This window comes from Dipodomys ordii, unplaced genomic scaffold, assembly GCF_000151885.1.
Source record: "Dipodomys ordii isolate 6190 unplaced genomic scaffold, Dord_2.0 Scaffold9, whole genome shotgun sequence".
Taxonomy (NCBI): Eukaryota; Metazoa; Chordata; class Mammalia; order Rodentia; family Heteromyidae; genus Dipodomys; species Dipodomys ordii.
Window position 1 is genome coordinate 13,580,069 of NW_012267225.1, and position 13,961 is coordinate 13,594,029.

Consider the following 13,961-nt stretch of genomic DNA (forward strand, 5'->3'; position numbering starts at 1 on the left):
CACTACCTGCCTTCCAAATCTCAGATGAGTAACAAATGTCTCCACTGCTTCAGATGGCAGCTTCTTTCCTATCTCTACTCATCCCTTGATCTGAAATTACCTGGCTGACTCCCATTCATCCTTTATGTGCCATCCTTAAGAGATGTGGCCTAACCTACCCAAACTAGATTCCATACTCCTCCTCTGTGCTCTTTGTACATTTATATGTCTTCTGCTATGTTCACTAAACTGCTACAGTATGTCTACATGTATTTCTCAGTAATTTTTTGTTTTGTTCTGTTTTGTTTTTAATAGTACTGCAGTTTGAACTGAGGTCATGCCTGCTAGTCAGGAGCTCTGAGCCACATTCTCAGTTCTTTTCTACATTATCTTTTTTTTTTTTTTTTGGTCATGAGGCTTGAAGTCTGGGCCTGAGTGCTGTCCCTCAGCTCTTCAACTCAAGTCTAGGGCTCTACCACTGGAGCCACAGCAACATTTCCAGTTTTCTGGTGGTTTATTGGAGATAAGAGTCTCACAGGGCTGGGAAGGTGGCTCAGTGGTAGAGTGCTGGTCTTGCATGCATGAGGCCCTGGGTTCGATTCCTCAGCACCACATAAGCAGAAAAAGCCGGAGCCGGGCGCTGGTGGCTCATGCCTGTAATCCTAGCTACTCAGGAGGCTGAGATCTGAGGATCACGGTTCAAAGCCAGCCCGGGCAGGAGAGACCGTGAGACTCCTATCTCCAATAAACCACCAGAAAGCCGGAAGTGGTGCTGTGGCTCAAGTGGTAGAGCACTAGCCTTGAGCTGAAGAGCTGAGGGACAGCGCCCAGGCCCAGAGTTCAAGACCCACGACTGGCAAAAAAAAAAAAAGAGTCTCACAGACTTTCCTGCCCAGGCTGGCTTTGAAACACAATCTTCAGTTGTCAGCCTCCTAAGTAGCTAGGATTACAGACATGACCCACCAATGCCCGGCCATTATCTCTTTTTTTTTTTTTTTTTGGGTCCGTTCGTGGGGCCTGAACTCTGGGTCTGGGCGCTGTCCCTCAGCTCTTCAGCTCAAGGCTAGCACTCTACCACTTGAGCCACAGCACCATTTCCGGCTTTTTTCTTATGTGGTGCTGAGGAATCGAACCCAGGGCCTCGAGCATGCAAGGCAAGTGCTCTACCACTGAGCCACCTTCCCACCCCCAATTATCTCTTTTTTAACTAGGGTCTCAAGTAAGTTGCAAAAGTTAGCCTCAGACTACTATAGTCGGTATAGATGGGATGACAGACAAGCACCATCATGTCCAATTTATTGTTTGAAATGGGAATCTCACTAGCTTTTTGCCTGGGCTATCCTTGAACCTTGATCCTACTGATCCCTGCTTTCTGAGTAGCTGGACTGCAGGTATGAGCTACCATACTTAGCTTTTTCTGGGGTTTTTCAATATAAATTGAATTGTAGTTAAATTTTTAAAACTCAGAACACAACACCTGGTCCATAATTAGTTAAGAACTTTGTGACTCAGATCATGGAATTAAACAAGTCACTTTTTAGAATCACTAAAGGTTTCAACAGCTCCTTTCATATTCTTCCCTACCATGTAGCTTACATACCTGAATTCCCTGTAGATGTTATTAAAAGCAAGAGCTGCCCCCAACCTTTTGAAAGCATTAGGATGAAGTGCAAAGCTGTACAGCCGCTTGAAAAGCGATTTGGTATTTACTGGACTCTTCTCTTGTTGCTGTGGTGTTGTTTGCTTAATAGACCACTTGAGGAATTCTCGAATACACCGACCACAAAAATCTCTTAAAGTGCTATCAATGGGGTCCACAATACCATCCTGGAACAAAACAAAGACATTCTTATTGTACTTATATGTCCATACAATGACAACTGAATACCCTTGGTCTGCCTCTGAGTATAACTATCATATGCTATAAAAAGGATATGCGTCAAGAAAACAGAAACACTGAGAAAATCAATCTGGTTGTCAAGTTCTTTTGACATAAGGAAAACATTCTCTTTTAAGGAGTAATTACACAGAAAAATCCAGATAAAATAGAGAAAATACTGTAGCAGTTTAAATTTGTTCCCCAAAATGGTATGCTGAAAATGTAATCTCTAGGCCAGGCATAAAAGCCTATGCCTGTAAACTCAGTTACTTGGGAAGTGGAAATCAAGAATCACTGTTGGAGAATAGCGCAGGTAAAATGTTAGTGACATCTCAATTCAATCAACAGCTGAGCACAGTAGTATTTGCCTGTCATCCCACATAAATGGGAAGGCTAAATAGGAGAGTAGCAGTTCCAGGCTGCCTGGACAAACAAGAGATCCATTAAGGGCATGGCTCGATTTACAGAGTGCTTATCCAGCAAACACAAAGCTGAGTTCAAACCCCAATTCTGCCACATACACATGCAAAAAAAAAAAAGAGAGAGAGAGAGAGAGAGAGAGACCATCTAAAAAATAACTAAAGTAAAGCCTTAAGTGGTAGAGAACCTGCTTAGCAGACCTGAGACTCTGAATTCAAACCCCAGTACTGTCAAAATATATATATTTCTTAAAGCAAAAAAGCAAATCTCTAACTCATGTTGGTAGAATCTGGAGGGCCACTGAACGACTAGGATTGGAGAAATGAGGTGCAGCCCTCACAACAGCATTAGTGGCTCTGTAAGAAAAGCCCCAAGCTTGAACACTCTTGCCCTCTCTTTCCCGGTGATGTTATGATACAGCAAAGAAGGCCTTTCCAAGTACCAGAACCTTGATATTGAACTTCATAATTTCCAGAAACACAAACCAAATAAGCTCCTATTCTTTCCAAATCATTCTATGATATCTACTGGCACTGCAGGGTGGGGAAACTTTTGTCTACCAAGGGTCATTTGGATATTTATAACATCATTCATGGGTCATACAAAATTACCAATACAGGAAGTCAGCCAACAAGAAGCATACCTGTTTGTCCTGTCATGTACGAAATGATTTATTGGGCCTTAGATGGTTTTATTTATTAGGCCTTAGAGGTTCCTCGTGAATTACAGATACTATGTGTGCTGATGTTAGGGAAGCAGCAGTTCTCACTAGCACACCTATGCGAAGCCTGGCCCTCACTGCACTACTGTGCTGCCATTTACTATTTCTTCTTTACCTCTTTCCTTACCAACTCATTTTACGTTATCATGTATTACCAGATTTCTTCTGAAACCCTCACTTGAGCTACCTTCAAGATGAAAAAAGGTAAAGAAATAAAATGGAAACTTCGGGGCTGGGAAGGTGGCTCAGTGGTAGAGCACTTGCCTTGCATGCAAGAGGCCCTGGGTTCGATTCCTCAGCACCACATAAGCAGAAGAAAAAAAAAGCCGGATGTGGTGCTGTGGCTCAAGTGGTAGAGTGCTAGCCTTGAGCTGATAGAGCTGAGGGACAGCGCACAGGCCCAGAGTTCAGGCCCCATGACCGGACCAAAAATAAAAATAAAATAAAATGGAAACTTCGGAACAGAAACATTGGAGTAAGGCCATCTGAATAAAAGAACATTTATTAATATGTATTTGTTTCAGGCAGTATTGACTAGTAGAAACTGCAGGGAATTAAAACTAGAGAAATATTCAGTGACTCTCTACTGTCCATAGACATGGCATATGACTACAGTGACTCTGAGAACAAAAGAAGCACTATTAGTACTTAAAGTACAAGCCAAGCTGGGATGTGTGTTGGCTCTACATGCCCCACACAATCAAAACCGAAAACAGACTTTAGTCATAACAACACATCATAGAAGTAATGCTGACTTTCTTCTTCCCTCCACTCCCCTCCTTTTCCTTCTCTTCCCTTCCCTTCCCTTCTTTTCCCTTCCTTTCTTCCTTCTGCTAGTTCTGGAACTTGAACTCAGGGCCTGGAGCTCAGTTAGCTTGCTTACTTACAGCTGGCATTCTACCACCTGAGACACACACTTCCAATATGGCTTGTTTGTTGATTAGAGATGGACTCTCTCAAAGTTTTATGCCTGAGCTCGCTTCAAACCAGATACTTCACGCCTTAGCCTCCTGAGTAGCTAGGATTATAGGCATGAATCACAGCTACCCAGCCCTCCTTTTCTTCTTTCTGCATGTTCTTATCAACTTTACTATTTCCTCTAACTTATATCAAACTTAGTAGAAAATGATATAGAAAAACAAACTGGAAGCAATTGCAAGAACACAGAACTAAAGGAAGTTTGTTTGGAAAAATTTGCTATATATGTAACTGGAGCTTTCAAATTTATGAAAGAAAATATGTACTAAGAAAAAAAGGATTGAAAAACATGTAAAACCACAGAAAATGACATTATAAAAATTGAATATAAACTTATTACACAAGTTCTAAATTATAATCAAATACATATCAAAAAACACTACATTTAGCTGATCTCACTACCTCTGTTTTCAATGAGCCAGGAATCAAATTCTAACAATTCTGCCTCTACCATCACAGGAAGAGGTTGATGTTAAAGGTGAACTGCTTTTCTTTTCTTTTCTTTTTTTTTGTCAGTCGTGGGCCTGAACTCAGGGCCTGGGCACTGTCCCTCAACTCTTCAGCTCAAGGCGAGGGCTCTACCACTTGAGCCACAGCACCACTTGTGGCTTTTTCTGCTTATGTAGTGCTGAGGAAACGAACCCAGGGCCTCATGCACGCAAGGCAAGAACTCTACCACTGAGCCAACTTCCCAGCCTGGATAAATTGCTTTTCTGTGTACCGTTAACTATTGAATAGGCTTAAAAAATCCTTTTACTTTAAATCAATTTTTTAAAAAAGCAGCTACACAGTTGAAAAACCTTCTTCTCACACCTTCAATATGTATCCTTACTCTCTTCTATTCTCCCCTTTCTCACAAACATGTATGATCACTCTCTCATACACACACTCTCACTCTCATACTCTTCTTCTTTCAAATCCTAATGTAGGTAAGATTTGTAAAATTTACAATAATTTTAGCAGAAAACAAAATAAGAACACATATGAATTAATATTAGTAACATACATTGGAAGTATCACTTAAGCAAATGGCATTCCACAAATCAAACAAAAGAAAAGAGACAAGATGGTCTAGATAGCAGCTACCTTTTATATTTTAATAAGCAACTTTTCCTAAAGATCTAAATCTACATTGAATGTAACAGTTGATGGGGACAGTAGGAAAAGTCAAGTACTACTCACCAATATGGCTTCTAGTAAGGCAACAGTATCCTGACTTTCAAATTTCTTATTGTTAGTGAACCAGTGAATCAGCTGCATAACAAGTGGCTCATAGAGTTGTCTTGTTACCTGGAAAAACAATACTACTGGAGGCTTTTTTCCTTCATGTAAATGCATATTGGAAATTAAACATTTAAATGGCATTTGCAGTGAGGTAAAAAGAAGAAGTAAAACTGCTTCTACTGTTTTCATTAGTTTGCTTTTCTAGTTCAACTCTGTGATGAACATATTATTTTTTTGATTTTGGTTTTTGACAATTCAGGGCTCTGCCCTTGAACTACACACTTAGACCCATGATGAATATATTCTAATATCTCCTTCTCTCCCAAAGACTCCAATAAAAAAATATGCAAACTAAAGCTCACTGATCCTCTATTAGAAGGGTAATTTGAAGTAGATATTGTTAGACTTCTAATATTCACCTTTATTAATGTGATCTTTGTTTTGTTAATTTTGAAACAGTATCATACTGAATTTCCCAAAATGGACTCGAACTTGCAGTACTCCTGCCTCAGCCTCTCACGTGCTAGGATTATAAGAATTTGGCACCATACCCAGCATATTAATTTCATATTAAGCCTATATATAGGGTATTCAAGATTCAGATTATCATTATTCAACATTTCTCCCCTCCCCATTAGGATCCCATGATAACAAAAAAGCCATATCAAAACCCTACACATACAAATTTCAAAATCTATATCACTGGGGAAAAACATAGAAATAAAGATTTAATTTTATGGGGCTGGGAAGGTGGCTCAGTGGTAGTGCGCTTGCATTGCATGCATGAGGCCTTGGGTTCGATTCCTCAGTACCACATAAGCAGAAAAAGCCGGAAGTGAGTAGTGGTGTGGCTCAAGTGGTAGAGCACTAGCCTTGAGCTGAAGAGCTGAGGGACAGCGCCCAGGCCTAGAATTCAAGCCCAACGACCGACAAAAAAAAAAAAAAAAGATTTAATTTTATCATGTACAAGACAGCTATCTTTCTCTCACTGCCATCTTCTTCAGTTACTGAGTAAAAATTCCTACCCACAGGCTCTGGTCCCAGTGCTCTGGCCAAAGTGCACAGGAGTATTGATGTTTCATGTACAGGAAGACATGGCAGTCATCTTGGCAGTAACTTTCTTATCACGATAAGTAAGGCATCACTGGGTCATACTTGCAATCCTAGCTACTCAAGAGGCTGAGAGCTAAGGACTGCAGTTCGTAGTCAGCTCAGGCAAGAAAGTCCAGATGACTCTTATCTCTAATTAACTACCAAAAAGCCAGAAGTGAAGCTGTGGCTCAAGTTGTAGAGTGTTAGCCTTGAGCAAAAGATCTCGGGGACAGCATCCAGGCCCTGAGTTCAAGCCTCAGGTCCAGCACCAAAACAAAAAAGTATTAAATTATGCCTATTTTACCAGGATTTACTAGTCTTTAGGGCTTCTACAGAGAAGACCACTGCCCCTCAAATCTATTTCTCTAGTAAATTTCCACACAATTTTACTTGTGGAACTTCTTAGCACACCACTGGATTGCATTTATTCACATATCTTATCAGAGTGTTCATCTTCATAAGTATATTTTTTGTGTATCATTTTCTTTTTATGCACACATCCTATTATCAGGACAATTATATATCAACTTATTGTCATAAACAGAATTGAGGAAGTTTCTATGACTTTCTGCTTCATGGCAGCAGCAGAAGATTTGTCTATAAAATCCTGAAGAATGAGCCACTTGCAATTATCTCCACTTCTTCCATTACTCCCAGTCCTAATAATGCTTTCTTTACTCCCTTGAAAGACTAGTCCATCTTTGAGCAAGACAACAGCTCTTCTACCTCAGGAAATCTAGAGGTGCAGAAACCCCAAGTAGAACAGAGATTCCCATACTTTGTGGGAACTCATTGGAAAAGATTTTTAAAGTCATGATCATATTTCTGACCAATAAACTTGAAGTGTCTTAAGGTGACAGCCAGGGAGCAGTGGTTTTTCTGTTTTGTTTTGTTTTCTTTAAGATTCTCAAAGGATTCCAAAATGCATGTTCTGCTGACCACTAAACAAGACCATACTCTTTTAGGTTTTGTAACTGTTTCAGATTCAAACTCATGTGCTCACCTGATCCACATCACATGCAAGGCGGAGCAGCACAGGAAAAGTATGCTTGTACAGCCAGTACATGGGTGGGAAATCCTGGCCACTTTCAGGCATCTGAGTGGCTTTTCCCAACATAAACATGACCATGCTGTGTAACAATTCACAAGCTGCCACCTGAAAGAGGCCATGAGTTCAACAAAGGTTAAGTTATTACCTTCACAAGAGAAAAATATTTCATGTTTTACTTGGTTTAACCATTTAAGAAAAACTTCTTCCTAGCTACTCAGGAGGCTGAGATCTGAGGGCCATGGTTCAAAGCCAGCCTGGGAAGAAAAGTTTGTGAGACTTTAATTTCTAATAAATCACACACAAACACACACAAAATCACACACACACACACACACACACACACACACACAGCCAGAAGTGTAGCTATGGCTCAAGTGGCAAAGCACTAGGCCTTGAGCAAATGAAGCTCAGTAACATTGCCTAGGACCTGAAGAAAGCAGCAAGCAGCAAGCAGCAAGGAGCAGCAAGCAGCAAGCAGCAAGCAGCAGCAGCAGCAGCAGCAGAAGAAGAAGAAGAAGAAGAAGAAGCTTCTATTGCAGGTTCAGCTCATTTTATTTTTAAGAGTTAATAATTGACATTTAAACTTTAGCTACTGGACTATACATTCCTAAGAAATAAATTTCAATGCTAGCCGGGCGCTGGTGGCTCACGCCTGTAATCCTAGCTACTCAGGAGGCTGAGATCTGAGGATTATGGTTCAAATCCAGCCCGGGCAGGAGAGACCGTGAGACTCCTATCTCCAATAAACCACCAGAAAACCGGAAGTGGCGCTGTAGCTCAAGTGGTAGAGTGCTCGCCTTGAGCTGAAGAGCTGAGGGACAGCGCCCAGGCCCAGAGTTCAAGCCCCACGACCGACAAAAAAAAAAAAAATTTCATGCTGCCACTTCACAGAAATAAGCGCTTTATTTTGTTCTAGTACTGGGTCTTGAACTCAGGGACTTGCACTCTCAGCTTTTTCACTTACAGATGGAACTCTATCATATTGAGCCTTGCATTTAATCTGGTACTTTGCTGACTGTAGACAGAGGCTCATAGACTTATTGGCCCAGGTTGACTTCAAACCACAGTTCTCTAGGTCTCAGCCTCCACAGTAGCTAGGATTATAGGCATGAGTCATCAGCACCATTAAAGTACATTTGTAAACACCAATTTTAGCAAACATATTTTAAACACTTCAAAGCACTCCCAGGTTAAAAGATCAATTGAACATTGCTTTCAATTTCCTTTGTACTATATTTTCTATTATAAAGAACTTTTGGTATAATAATGTTTTGCCAAGTTATTATCTACTAAAATAACTACATTTAACTTTCATTTATCAGTGATAACTCCTTCTGATAAATGGTTACAGAAAATATAAAACTAATGATATTTGAATGGCTAAATACATTATCAGTTTTAAACATATATTTAAAAGCAATACATTACAAATGAGAGAAATGATAAATAAAAGTACTTTAGTTTGTCTATCACTAGCTGAAAGAGCCAATTCAGTGACTCGAGGCAAGAATACATCCAAATAAATGACAGGCTTCATCTCTCTGAATGGTATTGCAAAGCTGAGTCTCTTCTCTCTGTCCCAGGCCACACACTTCTTCATCATTTCATCTGCGGATACAGCTGACAAAGAAGAGTTAGCGAAAATGACATGCATTCAGAATCTCCCTAAGAACACTAAATCAGAGTGCTTTTAGACTTTTAAATTAAGCAGTTTATTTTTAGAGCATTGAAAAAATAGTAAATGAACAATATCTTCATTAAAAATCTCTATAAAGACACTTTCTAACTATAGGTTCTAATTCCTGAATAACTGAAAGTATAGTTAACATCCAATTTAAAAAATATATGCAGGGGGCTGGGAAGGTGGCTCAGTAATAGAGTGCTTGCCTTGTGTGCATAAGGCCCTGGGTTCGATTCCTCAGCACCACATAAGCAGAAAAAGCCAGAAGTGGTGCTGTGGCTCAAATGGTAAAGCACTAGCCTTGAGCTTAAGAGCTGAGGGACAGCACCCAGGCCCCCTGAGTTCAGGCCCCACGAGTGACCCCCCCCCAAAAAATATATATATATGTATGTATGTATGTAGATATATTCCCTCACATTCACACACACACACATGCAGGTGAGTTCTTACTAAAAGTTAATTCTCTTTTTTAAAAGAGGAAGAAGGAAGCTGGGCACCTGTGGCTCACCCCTGCAACCCTAGCTATTCAGGCGGCTACAAAAGCTGGAACAGGAAAGTTCAGGAAACTCTTATCTCCAACTAAGCACCAAAAAAGCCAAAAGTGGAGCTGTGGCCCAAGAGGTAGAGCACTAACCCTTTTAGGGACAGTACCTATGCCTTGAGTTCAAGCCCAGGACTGGCATCAAAAAAAAAAAAAAAAAAGTTAATTCTCATAAGAACAACCTAAAATACCCACATATTAAAGAATATTGAGTCTAGATGACACATTCAAGTGTCAATTTTGATTCTCTTTCAGGCTATAACATTCATTGTATATTAAATCATTCCAACTGCAGGTTTATATTTCATTAAGTGAAATAGTCTCTATAACTTCACTGGAAAATAAATGTCACACATAAGCATAGACTATACTGTAATCTGCATGTACTTAAATTAAAATATAAATACATTTATAGAGATTGTTATTTTAAAGAAAAAAGTTTACCTGTCACAAGATGTTTGTTTATTTGTCCTCCTAGAAATCCAAGCATGTGTACTACTCTAATTCTTATTTCTTCTAAGGACAGTGCTTCTTTCTGAAAATTTATACCAACATATACATGTGATAACTAAATGAAAAAACTACAACAATGAGCAGAAAAACTATTTTACCATCTTCTCTATTATTAATGTCTCCTAATACTTAATCCAGAGACTTACAAATTTTAATTTTTACTGGATAAAGATATGCTTTGGAATAATGTCAGTATTCTGACTTGCTTATTGATATGAACTATATTCTTTTTCACTATAGACCTAATACATTTGAGTATAGGGACAAGTAGGAAAGTAGTGTCAAGATAAGAGGCCAAAACTATATATTTTATATTTTCATTGCTAAAAGTATACCAAAAATTATTTCTGTAGTGTACAAATACATATGCAAAAATAACTAACATTTCAGATAAAGATTTTTTTCTTTCCATAAGCTGGTCTCTACATTATTTAATGTAAAGAAAACAGTTTTTCTTACTGATGAAATGTTCTTTGTCCTTTTCAAATGCTTTAACACAACTTTATTAAATCCTTTCTGGGCAGCATTAGAAAGTGCTGACACTTCCCATTTATTCTTGGTCTCATCTATCAACAGCAAACAAAAGTCAGTTTTAAGCAATATTCACAATATATTACAAAACAGAAACATCAAATATGTAATTTAGATTATAATCTAAAAATAATTTAAAAATTAACTGTCCAAGACTGGGTATGGTGGCTTATACCTGTAATTTAGCTACTTGGGGGGGGGGGTAGAGATAGATGGATCTCTACCTGTGGTTGGCCCCAGACAAAAAAACATGAGATATTAAGCAAGCCAAAGAGTCTGGGCTATGACTCCTGTGATAGGGTACTTTCTGGCAAGTCTGAAGCCCTGAGTTCAATCCCAGAACTGGAAAAATATATATATAACCTTATCCATACATACATATATGCATATATACATGTATAGATAGGTATATATGTGTATATATAGGTGTGTATTTATGTATGAATATGTATGTATAAATATATATGTATATATAGGTATCTGAGTATGTATATGGATAAGGTTATATACACACACTGTGTGTATATAAGGTTAGAAACACACTGTGTCCAAATATCAGAAGTAGCAAAGTATATATAGTTATACTATGTTATCACATTGCCATCTTAATTATGATACACATCCCAAATCTCCCAAAACTTACCTGATAAGGTAGCAGTTTTCAGGTATCCATCAAGAGAGGGGAGAATGTCTTTGTAGTAAGGCTGAATTACATGCTTTCGGATGTGTACTGACCATTCTTCAAGAGCATTCAATCCTACTTCGGCCAGTGGTGTATAGCTCAGGCCCAGCTTAAAAGCCATCTATATGTCAATACAAACAAGATAAACTGAAACACAGGAAATTTAAGATTTAAGGAAAACAAAAAGCAGCAATTAAATGTTATTTATAATGAATATGACCTCTACTGCAGGAACCAAGAAACTGTTTAAGGGAAGTAGTATAGCCTAGGCCACAATGAGGAAAACAAATAGTACCAGCCCAAGTGAGTGGTTACTTACTGCAGACTTTCTACATCCACAAAAATAAATTCTCATATCAGTCTACAAAGGAGCCCTAGAGAGGTCATCTCAGGTATTCCAAGATCCCAAACTAGAGAGTGGCAGAAGCAGAGGCTGACTCAGGTATGCTTTCTAGGTGAACACCTGATTTGACTACCAGGACAAGACCCTGATATTTCCACATTCTCTAAGAAATGAAACACTGATAAAGAGATGGATATGCTCAAAAAAATATTACTACCTTCAATGCAGGAACATAGGCTCTAACATCAAGTTCAATGATGTTGGGTGGCAGGGACAGAACAAATGTCAAACAGGAGGCCAAAAGTTCATCTTTGTATTGCTTCATTTTAACTGATACCTTAACAGAAAGAAGATAATAATGTTGTGTACCTGAACAACATGAAAATCTGTTAAAAATAGTTATGTTCTTTATCAAATATGAAAAATGAAAAAGTATACTTTATAAAACATGACTTCATATATTTACAAGTAAAGGTTAATCTCTTAAATTAAATCTCTCTACATGGAAAAACTAAGAAATGGACTTAATTTTGAGCTCACTCAACTGGATTATTTTAGGAGAACTAAAACACTTTTGAAGCACAATCATTTATTTTTTTGTTTTTGTTGGTCGTGGGGCTTGAACTCAGGGGCTGGGCACTGTCCCTGAGTTCTGGCTCAAGGCTAACACTTTACCATTTTAAGCCATAGTGCCACTTGTGGTTTTTGAGTGGTTAATTGGAAATAAAGAGTCTCACAGGGACTATTCTGCCCAAGTTGGCTTCAAATAACAATCCTCACATCTCAGCCTCCCGAGTAGCTAGGATTACAGGTTTGAGCCACCAGCACTTGGCTCACAATCATTGCTAATGTTAGTTTTTCTAAAGACCTTACTCTAGGTCTTAAGCTAGGCATGATGATGCACATCTACTCAGGAGGCTGAAGCAGGAGGATCACAAAAATAAAGGCAGCTTGTGCTACATAGAAAGCTAAAGGTCAAACCTACTCCAAATCTGGATTTAGTAAACCAATTTTTAAGTAATTAGGTCACTGATGATCATTACCACATTTTTCTCTATATATTCTTTGAACACCCGTGATATATGAAATTGTTTAAAAAATTACCTCTTTACCAAATTTTGCAAATAAAGCAAAACAAGAATATTTTTCTGGGTCCTCAGGAGACTGTCTCAAATTCTTTGGGCTTACTCCCTGTGAAATAAAAGAGCAAATTATGACACTGAGCAAGAACTAAGCAATCTGTACACAAATCTAACTGTTCCAACTTTACTCCAGAGGTATCAATAAATTTCACTTTATCAAAGTCTGCTGTGGAGGGGCTAGGAAGGTGGCTCAGTGGTAGAACGCTTGCCTTACATGCCTGAGGCCCTGGGTTCGATTCCTCAGCACCACATAAGCAAAAAGAAAAAAGCCGGAAGTGGTTCTGTGGCTCAAGTGGTAGAGCATTAGCTTTGAGCTGAAGAGTTGAGGGACAGCGCCCAGGCCCAGAGTTCAGGCCCCACGACCAGACCCCCCAAAAAAAATTTTTAAAAAGTCTGCTGTGGAAAGGAGACAGATTCAACTCCATAAGTGTTTCCAGTTAGAACATCAGTCAGAAACAACAGAAGAAGAGAAGGTAGATAATAGTCAAAAGCTATGGGCATGGCTAAAAGTCCATCCTCTTTCCCTACCTTATAGAAAAGTGGTACCTATCTTCCAAGAAACCTGCCCACCCACCAATTACACAAGCTGGCTCCTGTTTGACTAACTAGAGCCTCAACCTCAGGTTATTCTCAAACCTCAAGGTACCAGGGTCACCTCTATCCTCAGAGATCCTGATTAGATGAGTGTATAGAGAGCCTAAACTTCCTGAGTAATACTAATCTTGCCGGTGCCAGAACCTCTTTGAAAAGTACTATCAGTGGTTACATAATTATGCAGATGCTTAAAAATCCAAGCAGAAAGGACTAGTATAATTATAATGCTCTACCACTTACAAGAGTCACCTAATTGACATTTACATATCAATTTTTTAAATACATATAATGAATAAACATATTGAAATTATTTTAAGAAATAAGGAGGGCCAGGCACTGATGGCTCATGCCTGTAATCCTAGCTACTCAGGAGGCTGAAAATCTGAAGACTGCATTTCCAAACCAGCCCAGACAGGAAAGTCAGTGAAAGTCTTATCTCCAATTAGCAGCCAAAAAAAAAAATGAAATGTTAGTCTTAGCACAAGAACTCAGGAGAGGGCTAGGAAGGTGGCTCAGTGGTAGAGCACTTGCCTTGCATGCCTGAGGCCCTGGGTTCGATTCCTCAGCACCACATAAGCAAAAAGAAAAAA

At 39.0% G+C, this 13,961-nt stretch overlaps 1 protein-coding gene across 1 annotated transcript in view; it reads right to left on the reverse strand.

Moving 5' to 3' along the window:
* Prkdc (protein kinase, DNA-activated, catalytic polypeptide) overlaps positions 1 to 13,961 on the reverse strand; it is a 195,355-nt gene that overhangs the window by 123,466 nt on the left and 57,928 nt on the right. Inside the window, exons 19-27 of the mRNA XM_013009243.1 lie at positions 12,740 to 12,826; positions 11,853 to 11,972; positions 11,254 to 11,413; positions 10,539 to 10,645; positions 10,011 to 10,101; positions 8,801 to 8,964; positions 7,297 to 7,449; positions 5,160 to 5,267; positions 1,580 to 1,806 (exon numbers count right to left, since the gene is read on the reverse strand). Coding sequence (XP_012864697.1) covers positions 1,580 to 1,806; positions 5,160 to 5,267; positions 7,297 to 7,449; positions 8,801 to 8,964; positions 10,011 to 10,101; positions 10,539 to 10,645; positions 11,254 to 11,413; positions 11,853 to 11,972; positions 12,740 to 12,826 — 1,217 coding nt within the window. The remainder of the gene's footprint in view (positions 1 to 1,579; positions 1,807 to 5,159; positions 5,268 to 7,296; positions 7,450 to 8,800; positions 8,965 to 10,010; positions 10,102 to 10,538; positions 10,646 to 11,253; positions 11,414 to 11,852; positions 11,973 to 12,739; positions 12,827 to 13,961) is intronic.